Source organism: Nematolebias whitei, chromosome 8, assembly GCF_014905685.2.
Source record: "Nematolebias whitei isolate Nwh7 chromosome 8, NemWhi1, whole genome shotgun sequence".
Classification (NCBI taxonomy): domain Eukaryota; kingdom Metazoa; phylum Chordata; class Actinopteri; order Cyprinodontiformes; family Rivulidae; genus Nematolebias; species Nematolebias whitei.
The window spans coordinates 18,170,430-18,191,336 of record NC_056505.1 but is presented as its reverse complement, the minus strand read 5'-3'; the positions used below and the strand labels follow the sequence as shown (position 1 = coordinate 18,191,336).

Below are 20,907 nucleotides of genomic sequence, written 5' to 3'. Positions count from 1 at the left end.
ATTTATTAAACCTACCAATACTTTTGCGTTTTGTCATTTATGTTGCGTCCAAAGTGAGCTGGGACGTATTCATTCATTCAAGCTTTATTTATCCAGGTTAGTCTCAGTGAGTTACGAGGACTCATTTACAAGACAGACCTGTTTTAGACAAACAACATATAAAGTACAGTAAAATGCAATTAAAATAAAAGTATTTTATAAAACAGTAAATCAAGGTGCCATATAAAACATGGTAAAATACTAAAAACAAGAACGTAAAACAAGAACGTAAAACAAGAACATAAAACATAAAAAGCATACTTAATATGTTTATAAATAAGTACCGGTATACGTTTTGTATTTTTATAGTAGGTAGATCACTTGGACTTGGTCATTTTAAAAGTAGGTCTCATGCTGAAAAAGTGTGGGCACCCCTGAACTAAATGATTCTAGGTAGGTCTGCTTAATAATGTTCTGTAAATCTGAAGCACTAAAATACTTTTAAAACACAGTAAAGACAACCTTTAATATTGAATCTTAATACTACTGAGCTTAAACTCACATGGATGAATCCTGTGTATTTCTTGTCAATCTCCACCAGCTGTTGGTCAGCTTTGTTCCTCATGCTGGGCTCTGGGTCTGTTCCCATTGCGATGAGGTAGGGTACGCACTGCACAGACAAATGGAAAAATTTTGGTTTACGTGCATATGCTGATACTCCCATGTATGAAACGGTGTCTTCTCACGACACCAGAGAACATTACTCTTTTTTTATCAGGCAATTTTTTTGTGGATTTACCAATTTTCTTTTTTTACCTGTACAGGATGGATGAGGCCCTGATTGAGTGTGAGAGCTATGACGCTGAGAGCAAAGTGCCGTACGCTGGACTGGGTGTGAAAGAACGCCTCCAACACTTGTTTTAGATAAAGCTGCATAATGGAGCTGCTCATCCCTGAAGAAATGTCTCCCATCTCTTTCAGATCCTCTTGTTTTGACAGTTTCTTCCCTAAAAATGTAACAACAAAAAAAAGTTAACTCAGCTTATAAAATCAAATTTTCTTCAATTAAACTAAAGTACCACTATGTAATATTAACCAAATAACTCAGTAGAACAGTATAATATTTGTTTTATGTCCTGATACTAATAGAAAAATGCAGCTCTAGATTGTAACGGTGCATGTACAGAAATAAAAAGCTGTTGTAGCACAGACTGCTTACATTCTCTGTCCGCTTCCTGCATTCGTGTGTCCTCTTCTTGAAGGTACGTCTGCAGGTTTTTAAGGATCTGGATTTTGAGATTGATGGAGGACAAGCTGTCTGCCAAAATCCCATTGTACAAGGACTTCACCTCAGGCACAAACATCTGGCTGGGATGCATGATGACAAGGAAACCTGCAAGAAGAGAATAGAAGAATTTATGACATGAAAACAAAAATAATTAATATAATTCTATCTTATGGCGTAAGAACAGCTTTCTTAGTCTTTTACCTAAGCCAATGATGGCTTTGGTCTTGACTTCCTCATCCTCATGTTTGGTGAAGTATAGCAGCAGCTCAAGAACTTTTTCCTTGATAATAACCTGCAGGCAAGATACAAAATCCTCATAACTGTCAGGTTAGCAATTGAGATGCAGACATTTGCGTTAAATGTTGGCATAAAAATACTAATAGAAATTAACATGGCAACAATGCATAGCTTTGTCTATTTTAGAATGATGATCAAATCTGCTTCTTTTTTTTTTTTTACCTTGTTGGGGCCTTTAAACTCCTCCAGATCAAAGTCAAAGTGTCGAGCCAATGCACCCACAGTGAACAGAGATCGCAGAAGAAAAGGCTTGTTTGCTGCTAATGTTGTGCTATTGGGGTCCTCTTGATGTTGGATCTTAAGTTTGTTAAGTGCACCTGAGGATAAAATAAAAACAAACCTTTGAAATTAAAAAAATGTTGGTCCGTCAAAATGTTTTGTTTGAATTTTCATATATCATGAAGGTCCTAAATATATTTCTCACCATAAAATTTGTTGAAGCAAGCCAAGACAAACTTGTAGTTATGTGTGACTTTGTTTACAACAGCTCCAAGACAGCTTACACAGTGCTGAACCACCTAAAGAAAAGCAGGAAAACAGGTCATTTCACAGGATAAATTAAAATACTTTATAATCACAAAAATGACCGTCACGTACCGTCATGCCATATTTAATTATGAGCTTCATGAGGTCTTCCTCAATGGTGGCAAGAAAAGTTTCACTTGGATGCTCCATCAGAGGCACCACGAGCTCCAAGATCTTCGCTACATTACAAATAACCATGAAGTCATTGGCAGTCTGCAGAAAAAGAACAATCGTTACTGAAGAACCACAGTCGATACAACCATCAACAGTGATTTCAAAAGGCATCATACAACCTTAAGACAATAGTACTTTGTTAAAGGTTTACATAAATAAACAACAAAAAGGGCTTACAGCTAGAAAAATACTACTCATATAAACAACAATGCATTAGTTATTTATTTAAAAAAAATCTTAGCCAAAATGCAAAAGTAATGAGCAGAAAAAACATATTCACATTTATAGAAAGGATTTTAAAAAGTAGCTGTCAGAACATACACAAAACGAATTTTACATCAATGTGATGTCCAAAATGCATTGTAAAAATATAAACTCAATGTTTCACTCATCTTCCCAAAATTGCTGGATTCGTTGTTTCAGTTCAAATTTTGAACATTGTCCAAAGTGATGCTTAGAGGATACTAACTAGAATGAATTTAACCTTAACAACTGCTAAAAGTCTGGCTGCGTTAAGTGTATTTATAAAAGTTTTTTTTTTCAATTAACCACCAACAGGCATTCATGCATGCTGCTAAAATAACTGATGCATATTTAAACACCAATTGTAGCTAAAATTGCATTTACTTACAACAGTGAGATTATTACTTTACTAAATGGAAGAAAAAAAAGTATGCAGCTAAACTGGTTTACCAACAGAAATCCAGAATACACTGGGCTCATCAACAATTTTTGTTAAATGAAAACACTTTTTTCTTAGCAGAAAATGCAAAAACCTGCATTTGATCTGATTAGCTATGTTTCTGCTAGATACGGCCTTTCATGTGGACCAAGTTCAGTTGTCAGGCATAAATGTCATTTGCAAAACTCCTTTTCCCTTTCAAATCTGTTAGTAGTGACTTTTTTACCACCCATCTGAGAATAAGTAAAGCACACAGAAATAGTCAAGCTACATAATTAACACTTACATTACACTTTGTGGTCAGATAGGGCTGCATGGTCATGGCATGTTTGACCATTAGCTGGGCTCTAATCTTGCTGAACAAGTACAACGTGGTGATGCACGCCACCAATCGCGTTGAGTTTACCCCTTTGCTTTCTAAAAAAATAAAGAAAGAACATTAGAGAAAACCATTAAAATTTTCAGTCTTTGCTATGTACATGCAAAACACGTATTCAATACAATATTATCAAGTCTACTATAGGATAAAAACAGATCAAAACAAAGTGAGTAAATGAAGATAAATCAGTTTAAAACGTTTACCTGCAAGAGACTCTTCGTATTTAAGGATGTGCTCCACCAGATTGTCAACGAGCTGAACACATGCCTTTTTAGCTGGTTTATACGACGCATCCTCTTCGGATTTAAGAAGCTACAACAGGAGCAATAACATTAGGGTTTTTTTAGATTTGAAAGGATATTGTGCTTACTATGCTCAAATACAAAATTAAATACGTACATTTTGGAGAAGTTGTTCAAACCAGTCGTAACCAGTGTCTCGACATGCTGCAACCTGAGGTAGGTGACAGGTGAATAAACTATGCGTGACAAAGTTCATCATTAATTAATAACAATAAGAGCCTATTCACTAAATATTTTTTTAATTTGGCATACACAACAAACGTATGACTCAGCCAAACTTACAACATCAGTAATGTTGAGAATCTTTCTGGTCATGGTCTCTTTGTCATGTGCCGGTGTTGGAGTAAACCACAACTTCTGGAATGTCTCATTCACCAGTTTCTGGAACAAGTCAATTATAATCATTTCCAGCTCTAGGGTGTGTAAATGTAAATATAAATAAATATTGCACTAGTCATATTTATTTAAAATGTCACACCAAATTTATAGAATAATGGGGGGAAAAAAACAGAGAGGTATCTGAACCATACCTTGATGCCTTCCTCATCATTGACCCTGCGGATCATCTTCACGCACATCTCAGTAATCTTACTGAAGGTTGGTTGCTCCAGACAGATATCTCTGAGAATCTTGATCACACGCTTTCTCACACTTATACCAGTGTCCTAAATATAAAATCACAAATCAACCTTAAAACATAACAATACACTGCTCGGTGAAGCTTTAAATAAAAAAAAGACACTTTTTTTAATTGCCTGGATAAGGAGCAATAGCATTGGATGGCCAATAGATGGCAGCATAAGACTGTAAAGAAGAGTGAACTTCACATGAACCCTGCTTCACATTTCCATGACAACAGCAACAATAATGTGACTAAGTACCAGATGCTAGCATAAAAAATACTTTAAAACCACCCAGTACAGACAGCTTTTGTAACATCAGCCTTTAAACACTACCACTACTGATGACTACTGATGTAAATCATAAAAAGCTAAAAAATAAAATAATTCAGTTGCTTTGCTTTTGAATCTTGCAGTGTCTTTGTAGGGTAAAATTTCACTTCTTTTTTTTTGTTGATAAATGAACATTTAAAATGAATGCATAGTTTGACAAGTTTTCAGTATCTTCTCTAGTGATAAAGAATTAAAATTCTAATGACCAGTAGCATCAGAGCAAATAAAGGTGTAAAAAGATTCCTTACCAGAATCCTCTCTATGAGCATGTCGTAGTATTGCTCAGTGAGCTGGGGTCTGCTGAGCACAAACCTGCCCAGCAGCTCCACAGCTGCCTCTCTCACACTGGTGGAGTTGTCCATCAAACGACCATGAACACCTCGCTGCATGTCAGACTACACAAGTAGAGAATATCAGAGAGTAAGTGTCAAACAGAGAATAAACACTGTAAAACATCTTAAAGACATAACTGCAGCAAATGTGATATAAACGTGGAATTAGGATGTAAATATATATATATATATATATATATATATATATATATATATATATATATATAACATAAACATATACAAACCGGATTCCAAAAAAAGTTGGGACACTAAACAAATTGTGAATAAAAACTGAATGCAATGATGTGGAGATGGCAAATGTCAATAATTTATTCGTAATATAACATAGATGACAGATCAAAAGTTTAATCTGAGTAAATGTAACATTTTAAAGGAAAAATATGTTGATTCAAATTGCAGTGTCAACAAATCCCCCCAAAATTGGGACAAGTAGCAATAAGTGGCTGGAAAAAAGAAAGTGAGCATATAACGAACAGCTGGAAGACCAATTAACACTAATTAGGTCAATTGACAACATGATTGGGTATAAAAAGAGCTTCTCAGAGTGTCAGTGTCTCTCAGAAGCCAATATGGTAAGAGGATCACCAATTCCACCATTGTTGCCAGAAAGATAGTGCAGCAATACCAGAATGGTATTACCCAGCATAAAATAGCAAAGACTTGTAAGTTATCATCATCAACTGTGCATAACATTATCAAAAGATTCAGAGAATCTGGAACAATCGCTGTGCGTAAGGGTCAAGGCCATAAAACTCTACTGGATGCTCGTGATCTCTGGGCCCTTAAACGTCACTGCACCTCAAACAGGAATGCCACTGTCAAGGAAATAACAGAATGGGCTCAGGAATACTTCCAGAAAGCATTGTCAGTGAACACAATCCACCGTGCCATCCGCCGTTGCCAGCTGAAACTCTACAGTGCAAAGAGGAAGCCATTTCTAAGCAAGCTCCACAAGCTCAGACGTTTGCACTGGGCCAGGGGTCATTTAAATTGGAGTGTGGCAAAATGGAAGACTGTTCTGTGGTCAGATGAGTCACGATTTGAAGTTCTTTATGGAACACTGGGATGCCATGTCATCCGGACCAGAGAGGACAAGGATAGCCCAAGTTGTTATCAACGCTCCGTTCAGAAGCCTGCATCACTGATGGTATGGGGTTGCACGAGCGCTTGTGGCATGGGCAGCTTGCATGTCTGGAAAGGCACCATTAATGCAGAAAACTATGTTCAGGTTCTAGAACAACATATGCTCCCATCTAGACGTCATCTCTTTCAGGGAAGACCCTGCATTTTTCAACACGATAATGCCAGACCACATTCTGCAGCAATCACAACATCATGGCTACGTAGGAGAAGGAGCCGGATACTGAAATGGCCAGCCTGCAGTCCAGATCTTTCACCTATAGAGAACATTTGGCGCATCATAAAGAGGAAGGTGCGACAAAGAAGGCCCAAGACGATTGAACAGTTAGAGGCCTGTATTAGACATGAATGGGAGAGCATTCCTATTTCTAAACTTGAGAAACTGGTCTCCTCTGTCCCCAGACATCTGTTGAGTGTTGTAAGAAGAAGGGGGGATGCTACACAGTGGTAAAAATGGACTTGTCCCAACTTTTTTGGGATTTGTTGACTCCATGAAATTTGGAAACAACAGATTTTTCCCTTAAAATGATACAATCTCTGTTTAAACTTTTGATCTGTGATTTGTGTTCTATTCTGAATAAAATATTAGATGTTGCCACCTCCACATCATTGCATTCAGTTTTTATTCACAATTTGTTTAGTGTCCCAACTTTTTTGGAATCCGGTTTGTATATTAAACTCTAACCTTGTGTAGTTTGTGAACATGGATCACTGAAATGTATAATTCTTAACCAACACAAATCCTAACTTACCCTTGCCAGTATGCTGGGGTCCACAGCCACAACCTCAGACAGACATTTCATGGCTTTAGTCCTTACAGCAATGGCACTTTCCCCAAGAACTCGCAAGATCTATGAAAACATTTTTTTTTAAATACAGCTGCCTATGATCAAACAAACTTCAACACTTCAGATCATTCAGATCAAATCACTCAACTGTTTTTACCAATTATATTTTTGTAAAAACTGATAGATTATTTTATGACTGGCAAGCAAATATAAAAATATACATAGAAACATTCAAAACTTACCTGTGTTAAATAAATATCAAAGCTCTGGGCGAAGGGCCTCATAGAGGCCAAATAACGCACAATCAGACAGGAATCATCATAGTCCACAGTGTCAGAGTTCATTCTGAAGAAAAAAGCAAAAATGTGGTAAAGTTTACATCTTAAAACTAGCCATATCATAAACTGAAAGTTCGGAGAACAAATTACCGTAATTTCTGGACTATAAGCGTTTTTTGGGTTTTTTTTCCACATGAACATTAAAAAAAGGTTTTCTACACTTTTGTTGTAAAAGTCAAAAGCCGAAACATGGACAGGAAGTTTGTGAAATATACATCCCAGGTTTTAAATTCCTACATCTGATTTCTGTCCATGCCACAAACCTTTAAAATGAATGAGCATAAAGCTTACATTTTTCAATTGTAACAACACGATAACTTTTTTTTTTGACTCTACAACGAGAGAATAAGAAGGGTTTGTAACCTGGTATGGCATGTTGACAATTACAGAAATGTTCATACATGAACAAACACCTAATTAAAAAAAAAAGTGTAAAATATTTTCTAAATTAAGAGTTTTTAGAAAGAAACCCTATTCAGCCAAAACATGTCTATGAAGTAAAACTGTAAGTTGTAATAAAAAGTGTCTAAACAGTTGAAACTGAACATTTCAAAAAACAGATTAGTCAAACTTTGACATGTGGAGTACAACAGAACGACGTCTAACAATCCTTACTTGAGTGTGGTAAAATGAGTCGGCGTAGTTTTTATGATGTTGCGTAGAAACTTTTTCCGTTTCTCTGCACGCTGCATGATTTCACCAGTAGTTTCTATCTCTTTCGCATGCTGTGGTCCATCTGACGAGTCCTCATCTTTTGGATTCTGGTTCCGCATGGACTTCTCGGCTTCTGTTGTAGCATCACGAAACCACTGAGCTACATAAAATTTTCTGGAAAACTACAAGACAAAAAAATATATCAGAGTAAGTGATGTGAAAATTTTCTTCAAATAATGAAATCAACGAAACCGGATAAAATGAGAAAAATAAGACGAATATAACGTGAACTAACAGGTACCATTCTTTGATAGTCAGCATGCAAACAAATTTCAGATATCTGCCCTCGCATATCAGCAGTTTGCAGATGAATGTAAAGAGGATGGGATGAGCACCTTCAAACCTGAGGGCATGATCAGAAAAGGGTAATTTCCCTCTCCAGGTGGGAATGAGGTTCTGCCTCAAGTGGAGGACTTCAGGTATCTCAGGGTTTTGCTCACGAGTGAGGGAAGAAAGGAGTGGGAGATCGACAAGACAGATCGGTGCAGCTTCTGCAGTATTGTGGACTCCGTGCTGGTTTGTTGTGGTGAAGAGGGAGCTGAGCTACAAGGCAAAACTTTCTGTTTACCAGTAGGCCTGTGTCCATATCCTCACGAATTCTGGGTAGTGACCAAAAGAATGAGAATGTAGATACAGGTGGTCGAAATGAGTTTTCTCTGCAGGGTAGCTGGCCTCCCTTAGAGATAAAGTGAGAAGTTCAGGGACTCAAAGTAGAGCCACTGCTCCTCAACATCAAGAGGAGCCAGTTGAGGTGGTTCAGGCATCTGGTAACGACTAGGAGGAGTCCACAAGAAAGACCCAGGACAAGCTGGAGAGACTACAGTATGTCTCTCGGATGGCCTGGGAACATCTTGGAATTCTCTCTGAAGAGACAGAAGAGGTGGCTGGGGAAAGATATGTCTGGGCCTCCCTACTTAAGCTGCAGCCCAAGCGACCCGACTCCAGAATAAGTGTAATATAATTAATTGAAGGGTTGACTGACCGACTGTGCACTTGCACAGTCTGATATAAACTCACCACAAGTGAAGGATCTGTCTCGGCGTTCTCTTCCATATAGTCCAGTAAAGCTTTCTGCAGCTGCTGGGTCTCATCACTGCCTTGAGACTAAATAATCACAGATATAGATTACACACAAGTCCATCTTCTGTATGAAAAAAAATGGTGTGCAAATGCATAATAAATAAATAATTTATTTTAGACACGTGTTCATAGATAGAATGAAATTCACCAGCGTCATGCAGTCTATGCTTCATAAACTGTTTTTTCCCCTCTTATGCCCAAAATATCCCACCTTTTACAGAAAAAGTTTATCTTGATTTTCTGAGTAATTCACTTCACAATCAGTTTGAATATTGTATCTGCTAAATGAACATTCCCCACCTCTTCTAGGATTCGATCAATGGATCTCTGGTCCATCTTGCTTGTAACAGCGTCCTTCCTTAGACGAGCAGCTACTGTGCCAAGGTAGTCTAGAGATGCTACTCTCAGAGCCATTTCTGTCTGTTTATTACTGAACTGGTGCACCTAATTGAAGCAAGAACAGAGAGAAAGATAGACAGGATTTTATGAACAGATAAAAAGGAAATGCACTATTATTTTACAGCAAGTTTCATTTAAGTTACAACTTGATACAAACTACTCTTAACAATACTTACAAAATATTGCTGCACAAATGGTCACACTTCAAGTATAAAGACAGGAAGCATTCGTACTAACCAGTAGTCTACCAAGCAGACTGAGCAACAACTCTGCAGCAGGCCACTCAGGTTTGTTTACTGTTGACAACAGGTCCTGGACAAAGTTCTCAAACAACGGCCGATAATCTTCTTCCCCCTGTTTGCTGCCACATCTGAAGGCAAGGAAAGTGGTAGAAAGCAGGAGGAGTAGGGAGACAACGACAATAGAAATTTAAAAAAGGTCTGATGAGAATGCCCTTGTTGGGACTATAATAAACTCCAAAGAGGCAAAAACTGAGAGAAAATTAAACCAGTTCAACAAAATGTTTAAGAAATCCAAACATTATAAAGGCAATAAATATTTATTAGATTATTTATAAAAAGTGGGTGCCATAAAAAATGAAGAAAACACTCAAAACTTTAACAAAAAAGTTTTAATTATTCATGAGTCTTTATCGTAGAGAAATTCTAAAGTTGATTAGATGACCCACTAACATAATCAAAAGTTTCACAGTTAATATAAAAAATATATAGGATGAAATAGTAATTACTTTTTGAGGAAGACTGAGAGGAAATTTTGTGCTGTTCTCATTGCTGTCTCATAAGAGTTGGTTATCAAGACGTCCTGATCCACCTAAAAGAGAAAAGATTTCCTTAAAAAAAAACTGTTTCTAAAGCTGATGCACTAAAGAACAAACTAGACTCCCTCTTACTTTGTCATACTCTTCAAAAACATCCTTGTCACTGGGAAGATGGACCACACATTGGATCAACTGCAGCACTAGAGCTGTTACCATCTGAATGTACATCGGTTCTCCATCCTGGTCCGAGCTGTTTAGCCTTAAGACATAAAAGGATAGGATAATGGGCATGTGGTCATTCTGCCGGTCTAAATACATCGGAAAAAAATGTAATTTGAAACTCAAGACACTGAAAAATTCCCCCTCCCACCATGAATATTTTTCTCACTGAAGTCTTCTACAGTAGACATGCCTCAAAAAAGTACATTATCCATAAAACATCAAACATAAATCAGTGTAAACAGATGTTTTAACAAAGTACCTGAAGTTCCTAAGAGAGCGTTTGCTGGTGGGCAATCTTGCCAAAGAGGTAAAGATTTCCTCCAAGATAAGCTGCCGATGCTTCTCATAACGTGAGAAAACCTGAGGGGACAGGAAATTATCTATTAGTTTATAGTTGGAAAGGAAAATTTAACAATAAAACTAATGTAATAGTTTAAACCATGACCCAACAGCTTGATTCAATAAAGAGTCTTTAGAGCAGAAAGGACTCACCGCTGTGACAAGTTTAATGGCACATAACTGCAGCTCACTGACATTCTCCACAAAAAACGGAGTGATTCCCATAGAAGAAACCTGTAAGTTCAAAAAAGAGGAGGAAAAAATTGTTTCCGACATTCTAAATTGTCTAAATGTTTGTAAATGTGTTTTGTTTTTACCTGGAGGATGGTGGTGTCTGTAAGCAGCTGGATTTCTAGGAGCTCTGAAATGTTGCTGACAATGTCACAAATTTTGTTGTACAACATTACAATGACACGTTGCTTGTGTGTGGAGCATTTTGCACGCTTTGCCCTGGAGCTCAACATGCCACCTAGACAAATAAGGATAGCAAAGTTAAAAGCAATATTACTTGCTTCTTTTGGTCATGAGTAAAACAATGTACAGTGATCTTTCACCTATGTAACATTCCAGAGACCCCACGATAGGCAAAAATCCACGAAGTAGCAGCATTATATTTATTTTATTATTTATATATATTTAAGGCTTTATAAACCCTTCCCACACTCCTACAAACCTTTCCGACTCTCTTACTAACCTTTCCTTGTAATAAATTTAGTGGAGAACCCAGACACAAAACACAAAACTTGGTCAGGATGAGGGTATCAATGAAGAGTATGAGATAATCACTGGACATTTATTTGTGCAAAGCTTTCAATAATCTGGTGCCGACAGAGAACAGGGGAGTGCTTAATGCTATGACCACCAGGTGAGAAGAGTTATGCTGCTCACAGCGTAGCAGGTGGGCGTGGTGAGCAGACAGTCATGAATCATGACATTCCTACTCTCTTACAAACACTTCATGTGCTCTTAAACACTTTGGCGATGAAGATGGTGATGATGAGATGAATGTACAGCACTGCACAGCATGTACAATACACACAGTATAAAAACGGGGTTTAAATAACTCGTGATACAGTGAAGTCTCAAGAACTGAACCGCCATATAGTGAGGGATGACTGTAGTTAATAGCATCTCTCAAGGATTAAAAGTTATTTAACAAACTTAAAATGAATTTAATTAATCTCACATTTAATAGATTATAAACTCTTCAAAGATCGCTCAATGAAAACAACTCAAAATTATGGCCTGATATCTTAACACATCCATCCACCCATTATATGTACCCGCTTCTTCCTTTCTGGAGCGCAGGGTTCACTGGTGCCCATACCCAGCAGTCACTGTGCCAACAGGCGGGGGACACCCTGGACAGGTCTCCAGTCCATCACAGGGACACATAGAGACAAACAACCATTCACACCCTCACTCACATCTAGGGACAATTTAGAGTTCCCAATCAGCCTAACATGCATGTTTTTGGTCTGTGGGAGGAAACCAGAGTACCCGGAGAAAACCCACACATGCACAGAGAGAACATGCAAACTCTCCCCAGAAAGGCCCCCAGCCGGGATTTGATCCATCAACCTTCCCAATGAGAGGTGGCACCTCTACCAACTGAGTCACCGTGCCACCCATCTTTACACATCATAAATTAATTCAATTGTGCATTAACTGAATTTATAGTGGAAAAAAAATCCTGCAACCTACAACATCCAAAAACTGCACAAAAATCCAATATTTCAACACCAGAAAGCCAGATGAGATTCAGTTGTCAGGGCAGAAGGTTTTAAAAATGTAATAATAAAATTAAGAGTGTTTAAAAGTCATGGGAAAAAATAATAATAATGGTATTACCTCCATGTGGGTCCACCCTGTAGACAGGATCATACTGTGGGTACAAGGTGTTCTGAAGGTGGAACTTGGTGTACTGTAGAACCCGCTCAATCACATCTTCAATGTAGACAGCCTTAGGCATGTGCATTGAAGTCATGACATTAAGAGCTGTCAGACAGGCATCTGCTGATTTTGTGACTCTCTCCATTATTAGATCTCTCCAAAGTCTTTCCTCATCTTCAGCATCTTGATCCTGAGAAAGTAGAAGAGGGAAAAAAACAACATTAAAGGACAGACAGTTTTATCCTTGCCACCAAAAAATCTTTAGTGTAACTTAATAATAATCTGCTGTTACCATTTTTAACATCTTATAACGGAGAATTATGTGAATCAGAGAAGGAACTCACATGATTCATCAAGGTAGAGAGCTTGGATCCATCCTGGATGTTCTTTTCTAGGATGTTCAAGAGCTTCACTAACTTGTCTGAGGGGATCTACAAGAACAATATTATTTAAGCCCACATCTGAAATATAATCACACCAAGTTTAACCATCACATTAATAAACTATACCCTGCTTGTGATGCCCATGGCTTTAATTTTGGCTGACTCACTGCCCAGCTCATTCAACTGGTGTTTACCGAGCAGCAATTCCTGAGGTATCTCATCATCATCTGCTGTAGGAAACCATAAAAGCATTAGGCAAAATATAGAATGAGGCCTAAATGTACATGCAAAGCTAGTTTAAAAGTTATAAACTCTGATAATCACCCATGGTAGTGAAGTCCACATCCTCCAGATTTTCTAGTATGTTGTCAATGCTTGCTGAGAACCTCTTGAATGTGAACGAGTCCATTAGCTCTTCTTGGGTTAGTTTGGGCTCATATGCTTTCCTTTTCTTCTGCTTCTCCTTCATCTTCATTTTTCTGGCAACTGAATGAGAGAATACTTTATTATAGATCTCAAGGTTCTATTTACGTGACACATTAAAAGGTCTAAATTTGTTGCTTGACTTCTGATTGACGGCAAAATACTGATAAATTTGCTTTAAAAGAAAGCATATTACAATTTTTATGTAGAATTCCAAAACATGACCACTACCAAAAAAAAAACAACAACTTTAAATGGTAGAATTCATACGTTCGCTCATGCTGGGTGGTGGTGAGTCTTCATCAGAGGAATCGCGGTAGCGACTCCCTGAGCCTCGCCGGCTGTCTCGGTGCCCACTTTTCCGGTGGTCCCCTGAACCTCGTCGCTCTCTTTCTTCAAATTCCCAGGTTCTGTCTTTGTCTCGTCTGTGACGCTTCCTTGCCGCTGTAAAGATTTAACAACAAAATCAGATCCTTAGCGCTAAAAACCAGCAAACACCAGTAATGTCAATTTAGGTTTTACTCATGTAACGTATATGACATGCAGGTTAAAACACTGTAATGCAGTTTTCATATGACAGGGACCTTCAAACAATTGGAAAAATTGACATTATTTGATAAACAATTACTTCAACTAAAAAAATGAAATAGTAAAAATGCTGTGGGCTGTTTATTTATTTATTTTTTTTAATGACACGTAGATGTCACCATTTTGTATATGTCCTAACGCATTCTGAGTAAATGATGTAGATAGGTTGCTCCAGCCCAAGCTTCATTTAGCTTAAATGTTAATTTTGGACCATGTCTGACAGTAGTCCCTCCCTACTTGGTGGTTTGACTTTTGCAGACTTGCTCTTTTGTGGTTTTTCAAAGTAAGATTTGACATGAAAAACTGGCTGATTGATGGATGAGCTGCACGAGTGGCATGAATTGTTTATTTAAAATAAATTGTTGTAAATGATTTAGCACCTGCTGCACCTGTGGAGAGAACCTCCCTCCTGCAGCATGTCATGATCGCCGCTCTTTGCCACCTGCCACGCCCATTTCTTCGCTGCAATCACACTCGTGCTCATCACCTGTGTCACTCCCAGTCGCCCTCCTTCTACAGTTTTCCCCCTTCCATTAAACATGCGGGGCACCCCACCCCGTCAACAGAACCGAGCAGCCCGCTTACCGAACCAAACTGCACGAACCTCCCCACCTGTCAGTAGTGACTAAGCTAGCGACACACAATACAGGCATGCTAGCTAAAAACGGAAAGGTAGTGCTCACGCTGCCTCTTCCCTCACGCTGAACCCCCACCCCCGCTTTGAAAACCGTCGGCCCTAACAGCGTGCAGCTCAGCTGCGTCCGTCTCCCCCCACCCCCCCAAAACTGTATGTTGACATCAACAGCTCACTGACATGTTCCAACAGACATGTCCCCCTGCCGCCCATCGACAACAATCACGGACAAGATGCACATCCCACCATGGCAGGTTATATAGGGGAAACACTGCTCTGTGTAAATATACAATTTTTATTTAAATACTTTAATAGTTTAAATAAACAATCCATGCCACATGAGCAGCATTATTTATTTTAATTAATCAAGGGTGACCCGAACCGAGCCTTTCGTCCCCCTTGGCGAACGGCTCTGTTGGATCAGAATCATCGTCTCTCTATCACCTCCAGTTAGTCTAGAACGATGCTGCACGTCTTTTAACAGGAACTAAGGCCCTATTTACACGGACACGATGGGGGGGAAACTTAGGTTTTTTCGTATGTTAATTAGAGGAAAAGATTTGCGTTGACACAGTCGGATTTTGGGTTTACATGCATCCGCAAGAATCCACCCCCAGCCCTCCCGAATCCGCTGAAGTTACCATGCCGGGTCATTAGATGGCGCTGTGAATTTTGTACCTTCACCTAATGCACATGTGTGCTGCCTCGGCACACTCTTTTTCTCTGGGCTAAAAGCTCAGCTGACAATATCTTAACAACAAGTTAAATCTGGTTTTTGGCTGGATTTTGGATAAGAGTCGACGGATTTGACGCCAAGCGGGACCGCTTCGTCTAACAGCTCCACACCGGTCGCTGAGTGGACCAGAACTGAGTCGATGATGTCGGACTTTACTCCATGATAATCAGTAGCTGATTTACTGCAGGTAAATCAAATGTTCTTAATAATGTTTGCTTGTGTTCCCATCAATTCCCATCAGTTCTTTTATTCAATCCATTTAATGTTTTAAGCTGCATTAATCAAAGGAGTGACTTCCTGAACGAGCCAGATGGACAACGTGGAACCAGATTCCAGGATGAAAACAAGAGTCCAGTTCATTAATGCAGGTTACAGTTAACTTGTTTTTAATAGTGTGTTCAGTTAAATTATCAGTGTTTGTGTGACATACAGTTTGTGGTGTTGAATAAATAAATAAAATAAAAATTAAACCTGCTGTCTTCATTTTCAACTTTAATAACTTGCGATATGTTTAGCATCATTTTAATCACATAATTTGAATTATGTAATGTCCAGATAGCTTCATTATATATCTCAAACTTAAGATAAACACTGTTTATTATTATTAAACTGTTATTATTTAGCACATTTAGCATGTTATAGTGCAGCGCGACGTGTGCGCGTGCCTCGTTCTATAAACAGCGACATTAGAACTGGATCAGACTGTCTCTTCCAACACAGATGTTGGTCACAGCACCTGGAAACTGACATAAATTAACTACGAGATTATAAATATATTCCATCAGTCATAGTTCAGAAAGCAGTGTATCCGCCGCCATGTTGATATAAATATAGCGTCGGTCCGCACGTGCGTGTTCGCATGTGGTTTAACACAAAGCCTCAGTGTGAGATGTTTACATTATCAGCGGGGGGTCAGCGAAAAACCTCCACTCTGGAAGGTGGATTCAGAAACCTCCGGATTCAAAGAGGGGGGCCACTGGTGTCGTGTAAAGCCCCCAGTATACTGCCGCGTACATCCATATGCAGAGGTACGTACGCAGAGGTACGTGCGTACCCCCCAGGGCATGTCTGTGCAAAGCTCAAATTTTTACGACCGCATACGTGTACGCGGTGTCGCACAATAAACTGCCCAGCGACGGACTGTTTTGTATGCGACACCAATGCATTAAATTCTCCTTCTTCATCCCTGATCTGGCCTTTTCTTTTGTTTTTTTGCCAAGAGGCAGTGATCTCTTCCTCCTCCGTTGATGCCATGACTGAAATGGTGAGAAATGAAGGAATTTGTCACGAGCAAATTAAACTCAGGTCCAGCGTGGCTGCGGGAGGGTCTGGAGATTTCCTGGTGGGCTGGTCTGATGTGTGGGCTGTAGAGCCAGCTCTCCCTGTTTTTTTAATTTTTTTAGAGCTTTTTATTAACAACATATAAACACAGAACACTGCTGAGGTTGAGGCTGCCAGCACTCACTTTTTTTCTTTTTTCTGACCTGTCAATCAATCCAGTAGGCGTGTCAGCAAATTACCAATCGGCGACCTCAATTTGTCCCGAAGGTAAACGCCCCTTGTCTGTGAAGCTGCTCTGCAGCTGATCGGGGTGTACGCTGGAGTATCATGTCTGTACCCTCTGCGTACAGTACACGCGTATGTACGCGGCAGTATACTGGAGCGTTTAATAATCAGCAGAACCGCAGAGAGAAAGCTGCGGATGCACTCAAAATACGCGTTGTGTAAACGGCCCCTAAAAGGCATGACCACATCAGTCCTCTTGTAGCTGACTTACACTGGCTATCTGTTTTTTTGTATTGATTTTAAGATTATTTTACTGACTTTCAAAGTTGTAAATGGCTTGGCCCCCAGTTACTTAATGGATCTTTTGCATTTTTATAATCCAAACAAAACACTAATGCCCCTTTTGCACCGCCCCTAATAAGCCCCAATTCTGGGCAGCCCGCCACATAAAGAACCCTTTTGCACCAGCCCTTTAGCTAGTATTTTGAGCTGATTTGAGGCTGATTCAGGACATCTTTTCGTCCCTGCTTTGCTGGTGGGACCGAGCGAGCTCAGCCGAGCCGAGTCCGGACCGAAACGTGAATGCAGGACTCTGATTGGTCAGGGGGAGGAGTCACTTAATCTCAGAAACTTTTCACTGAGCCGCCATTTGCAATTTCTCTGGATGTGGAGCAGCGGCTGGATCTATTTTTAAGATTTTAAAAACAATAATGACAACACCGTTTTTAATTCTGAAGTCCAGGTGCATTTTGTGTTTGGTGACCAACTATAAAATTTGAGCGAGCGGTGTCACCGCAGAGGATCATATGAGCTGACGAGCTGTTGAACCCCGCGAGGCCGAACCCCGAGCCCTGGCCTCGCCAGCTCACAAAGGCCGGATTCGAGCCCTGGCAGGCGGGAGGACTGGGATGGAGGGACGGGGGGTGGAAACGTTTTTTTTTTTTAACATTTTACGTATAAAATATAAGCTTTTTTTATCAGTGAAGACTAAAAATAAATAAACGGTGCCGGCTTTATCGTGAAATCCTGTTTTCCTTTGACTTTATTAAATAATCTGTTAATTAAAGTTAATTCAACTGAAAAATTATAAAAAGACAAAATTATTGAATCTCATATTTCCCTCCAACATGTTTAAAGAAGAGATACAGCCTTTGGTTCAACATTATTCTAACCCACAGATGTACAAATCACAAAACAAGCATTACACTTTAAATTAAAGCTTTAAATCAAAGCTAAATTTTAATTCAAAGCTAAAAATGATCTGTATACAAGAAATAGTAATTTGTATACAAGAAACAAAACCACTATGAGTGCAAATACATCAAATGATGAAGAAAAATATAGAATTTTAAATATCGATATCCTGATGCATGCTCAATAACCCAGGTAAAAAAAATCTAAAAAAGTTAAGTCTGGTCCTCTGGACATTCAAAAAACAAACAAAAAAAAAAAAAAGTAGAAATGTTTCTTCTTTCATCCAAAAGACTTCTTCAGTCTGAGGTGCTGTATTCAGCTCAGTCTTATATAAATAGCTATGAGCTGAATACAGCTCCTCAGACTGAAGTCTTTCGGATGAACGACAAAACATTTCTACCTTTTTTTGTTGTTTGTTTTGTTTTTTGAACGTCCAGAGGACCAGACTTAACTTTTTTAGATTTAAATATAAATGTTTTTGTAGAATCTGGTTCATCAGATTTAATTCAGTTCAGTTTATTTATACAGCGCCAAGTCACAACAGAAGTCGTGTCAGGGCACTGAACAGAAATATTCATATATAAAAATAATTATTTAATATTATTTATCTGAGGAGCAGACCGCTTTGAGTTACTCATCGCAGAACTCTCATTAGCAGGACTTGGATTCTGGACACGCCTCCAGAATCGGTCCTAAAGTGCAGGTGCAAATCCAGGCTGAGCTGAGCCAGGCTGAGTAGGGGTGTGCAGGGCTGAGCAGAGTTGGAACTTATTAGGGGCAGTGCAAAAGGGGCACAAAATCCTCCAGTCAGATGCTTTTAGCATAGCCAAGGGCAAAATTAAAACACAGAGGGGATTGGGCTTTTGCTGCGGCAGCCCTCAGACTCGAGAGCAATCTGCCCATTGATATTTGGTGAGAAACAGCCATTAACATAGAAAGGAGGACCATCAGCCAAACAACTGGTCGTTAATGCCCTGATGGATGCTTGTTATTCACAGAGGGCTAAGTGACACTTGCAATAAAAGCATTGTAAGTGTGTGATAGTTGAATTCAGCTTTCCTCTCCATCAGGAATATGTATGTAAGAATATTAAGAGTATCACTCAGTCCCCAGTGAATAGCAAGCAGCCATCAGGGCTCTTACGACCTACTGTTAGGGCTCTGACGATCAAGTGTTAGGTTGATGGTCTTCCTTTTACATGTGAATAGCTAGTTCTGGCAGTCAACAGCAACTGGTTGGTCCACTGTGAGAAGGTGCCATTTGACTGAGTTTTTTGCGGCTCCTCAGACTGAGGGTCTTTAGGATAAAAGATGAAACATTTTAACAAAGAAGAATCTGTTCAGAAGACCTGACTTAACCTTGTTAGATTTTTCGACCTGGATTATTGAGCAGCATCAGGACATAAACCGTTCATGATGCTCATTGACTGAAAAACATTTCTTCTTGTAACTCTTCAGAAATAACACGTTTTTGAATTTGTTGTTAATCTGTTATGATTATGGTTTTGAAGGTATCTTTTTTCTCTTTCTAAAATAAACTAATTACATTATTGCCCTGGCAAATAGCTTAGGTTTCATATTTGATATGATGTTCTTGTTTATGTTACTAGAAATACTTTATTAGCTAAGGGAACGCTGCTGTTAAAAAGTGCCTTTTTAAATGTACTGAACCTTTTATTTTTATATAAAACAGTAACTTAAAATGCTCTAAATGTCTTTGAGTCATAACTTAATTTTGTGCATAATAATGCGATTAATCTCAAAAATATTTGGAGATTATTCACGATTAAAAAATTTAATCTTTAAATTAGCTTCAGAGGTAATACCATTTGTTCCAATCCAGAGCTTATGTATAATAATAATAATAATAATGTCATCACAATGTCAACACTGTATGTTTCCATACAATGGCGAAATTAGTCTCTGCATTTAACCCATCCACCACCAGGTGGTGCAGTGGGCAGCTATTGAGGGCAACCGGGGGGCATTTTGGGGGTGAGGCATGCTGCCCAGTAGACGCCACGTGATGTGCAGTGACTGGGGATCGAACCTGGGACTTTCGGGTCCCAAGCCGGCTGCCCTGCCTCTACACCATCTCGGCTCCCATAGTTAGCTGTACAGCGATATCTTTTAAGCCATGTCTCCTTGCGTCTTAGTCTCCACAGCAACCTACAGGTATGTATGTCATTGCCCCAAAATGCACTGTGCCGGTAAAATAATGTTGATGTCCTTAAAAAAATTTTATGAACATATAGTAAGTTTCTTTCGGCTGCTCCATTCTTCAGGGGTTACCACAGCGAGCAAACTTGCATGAAAGATTTGTCTATTTGTTTTACGCCGGATGCTCTTCCTGATGCAGCCTATGCTCAACCCTGCAACCCCAGGATAATAAGACCGCGACACTGACCACCAAGCTACAGCAGCCCCCGAAAACTGTAATGAACATTTGTATTTTTAATTAATTAGGAGTTTTCATGTATCACAAACAACTTTTAGTAGAATGGAGAAATAAAAAGACAGTAAGCAGTAAGAGACAGTAAGATGTGCAAGTAGGTGCAAGTAGTCAGAGATCCTTAAAAAAAAATATTTTTTTTAAAGACAAGCTGTAAATCAATTTACTCACACTCTCCATTTGCCTCAAAGTCTTCATCTGAGCTGACTTCAGCATATTTGGGCTTTTCATTTATAGTGCTTCGCTTCCTCTTGTTCATCTTGACCCTTTCGCACAAAGGCATGGTTGACTCTATCTCCGCCAGCAACTCTGGGGGGAGTTCTTTCAGAATCGCTGGGTCCATCTCACCTAAATATTGGACAATAAAAT

General features: G+C 39.0%; 1 protein-coding gene across 1 annotated transcript in view; it reads right to left on the bottom strand.

The window, feature by feature from the left end:
• The window catches only part of nipbla (NIPBL cohesin loading factor a), a 37,352-nt gene that overhangs the window by 5,837 nt on the left and 10,608 nt on the right, over positions 1-20,907 (bottom strand). The window contains exons 14-43 of the mRNA XM_037681015.1: positions 20,710-20,886; positions 13,700-13,873; positions 13,331-13,492; positions 13,133-13,236; positions 12,968-13,054; positions 12,582-12,813; positions 11,048-11,199; positions 10,884-10,964; positions 10,651-10,751; positions 10,302-10,428; positions 10,140-10,222; positions 9,629-9,761; positions 9,293-9,436; positions 8,930-9,016; positions 7,814-8,034; positions 7,103-7,205; positions 6,825-6,923; positions 4,828-4,974; positions 4,157-4,291; positions 3,909-4,007; positions 3,724-3,777; positions 3,528-3,636; positions 3,232-3,362; positions 2,162-2,302; positions 1,989-2,082; positions 1,727-1,881; positions 1,469-1,559; positions 1,199-1,372; positions 796-986; positions 542-649 (exon numbers count right to left, since the gene is read on the bottom strand). Coding sequence (XP_037536943.1) covers positions 542-649; positions 796-986; positions 1,199-1,372; positions 1,469-1,559; positions 1,727-1,881; positions 1,989-2,082; positions 2,162-2,302; positions 3,232-3,362; positions 3,528-3,636; positions 3,724-3,777; positions 3,909-4,007; positions 4,157-4,291; positions 4,828-4,974; positions 6,825-6,923; positions 7,103-7,205; positions 7,814-8,034; positions 8,930-9,016; positions 9,293-9,436; positions 9,629-9,761; positions 10,140-10,222; positions 10,302-10,428; positions 10,651-10,751; positions 10,884-10,964; positions 11,048-11,199; positions 12,582-12,813; positions 12,968-13,054; positions 13,133-13,236; positions 13,331-13,492; positions 13,700-13,873; positions 20,710-20,886 — 3,896 coding nt within the window. The remainder of the gene's footprint in view (positions 1-541; positions 650-795; positions 987-1,198; positions 1,373-1,468; positions 1,560-1,726; positions 1,882-1,988; positions 2,083-2,161; positions 2,303-3,231; positions 3,363-3,527; positions 3,637-3,723; positions 3,778-3,908; positions 4,008-4,156; positions 4,292-4,827; positions 4,975-6,824; positions 6,924-7,102; positions 7,206-7,813; positions 8,035-8,929; positions 9,017-9,292; positions 9,437-9,628; positions 9,762-10,139; positions 10,223-10,301; positions 10,429-10,650; positions 10,752-10,883; positions 10,965-11,047; positions 11,200-12,581; positions 12,814-12,967; positions 13,055-13,132; positions 13,237-13,330; positions 13,493-13,699; positions 13,874-20,709; positions 20,887-20,907) is intronic.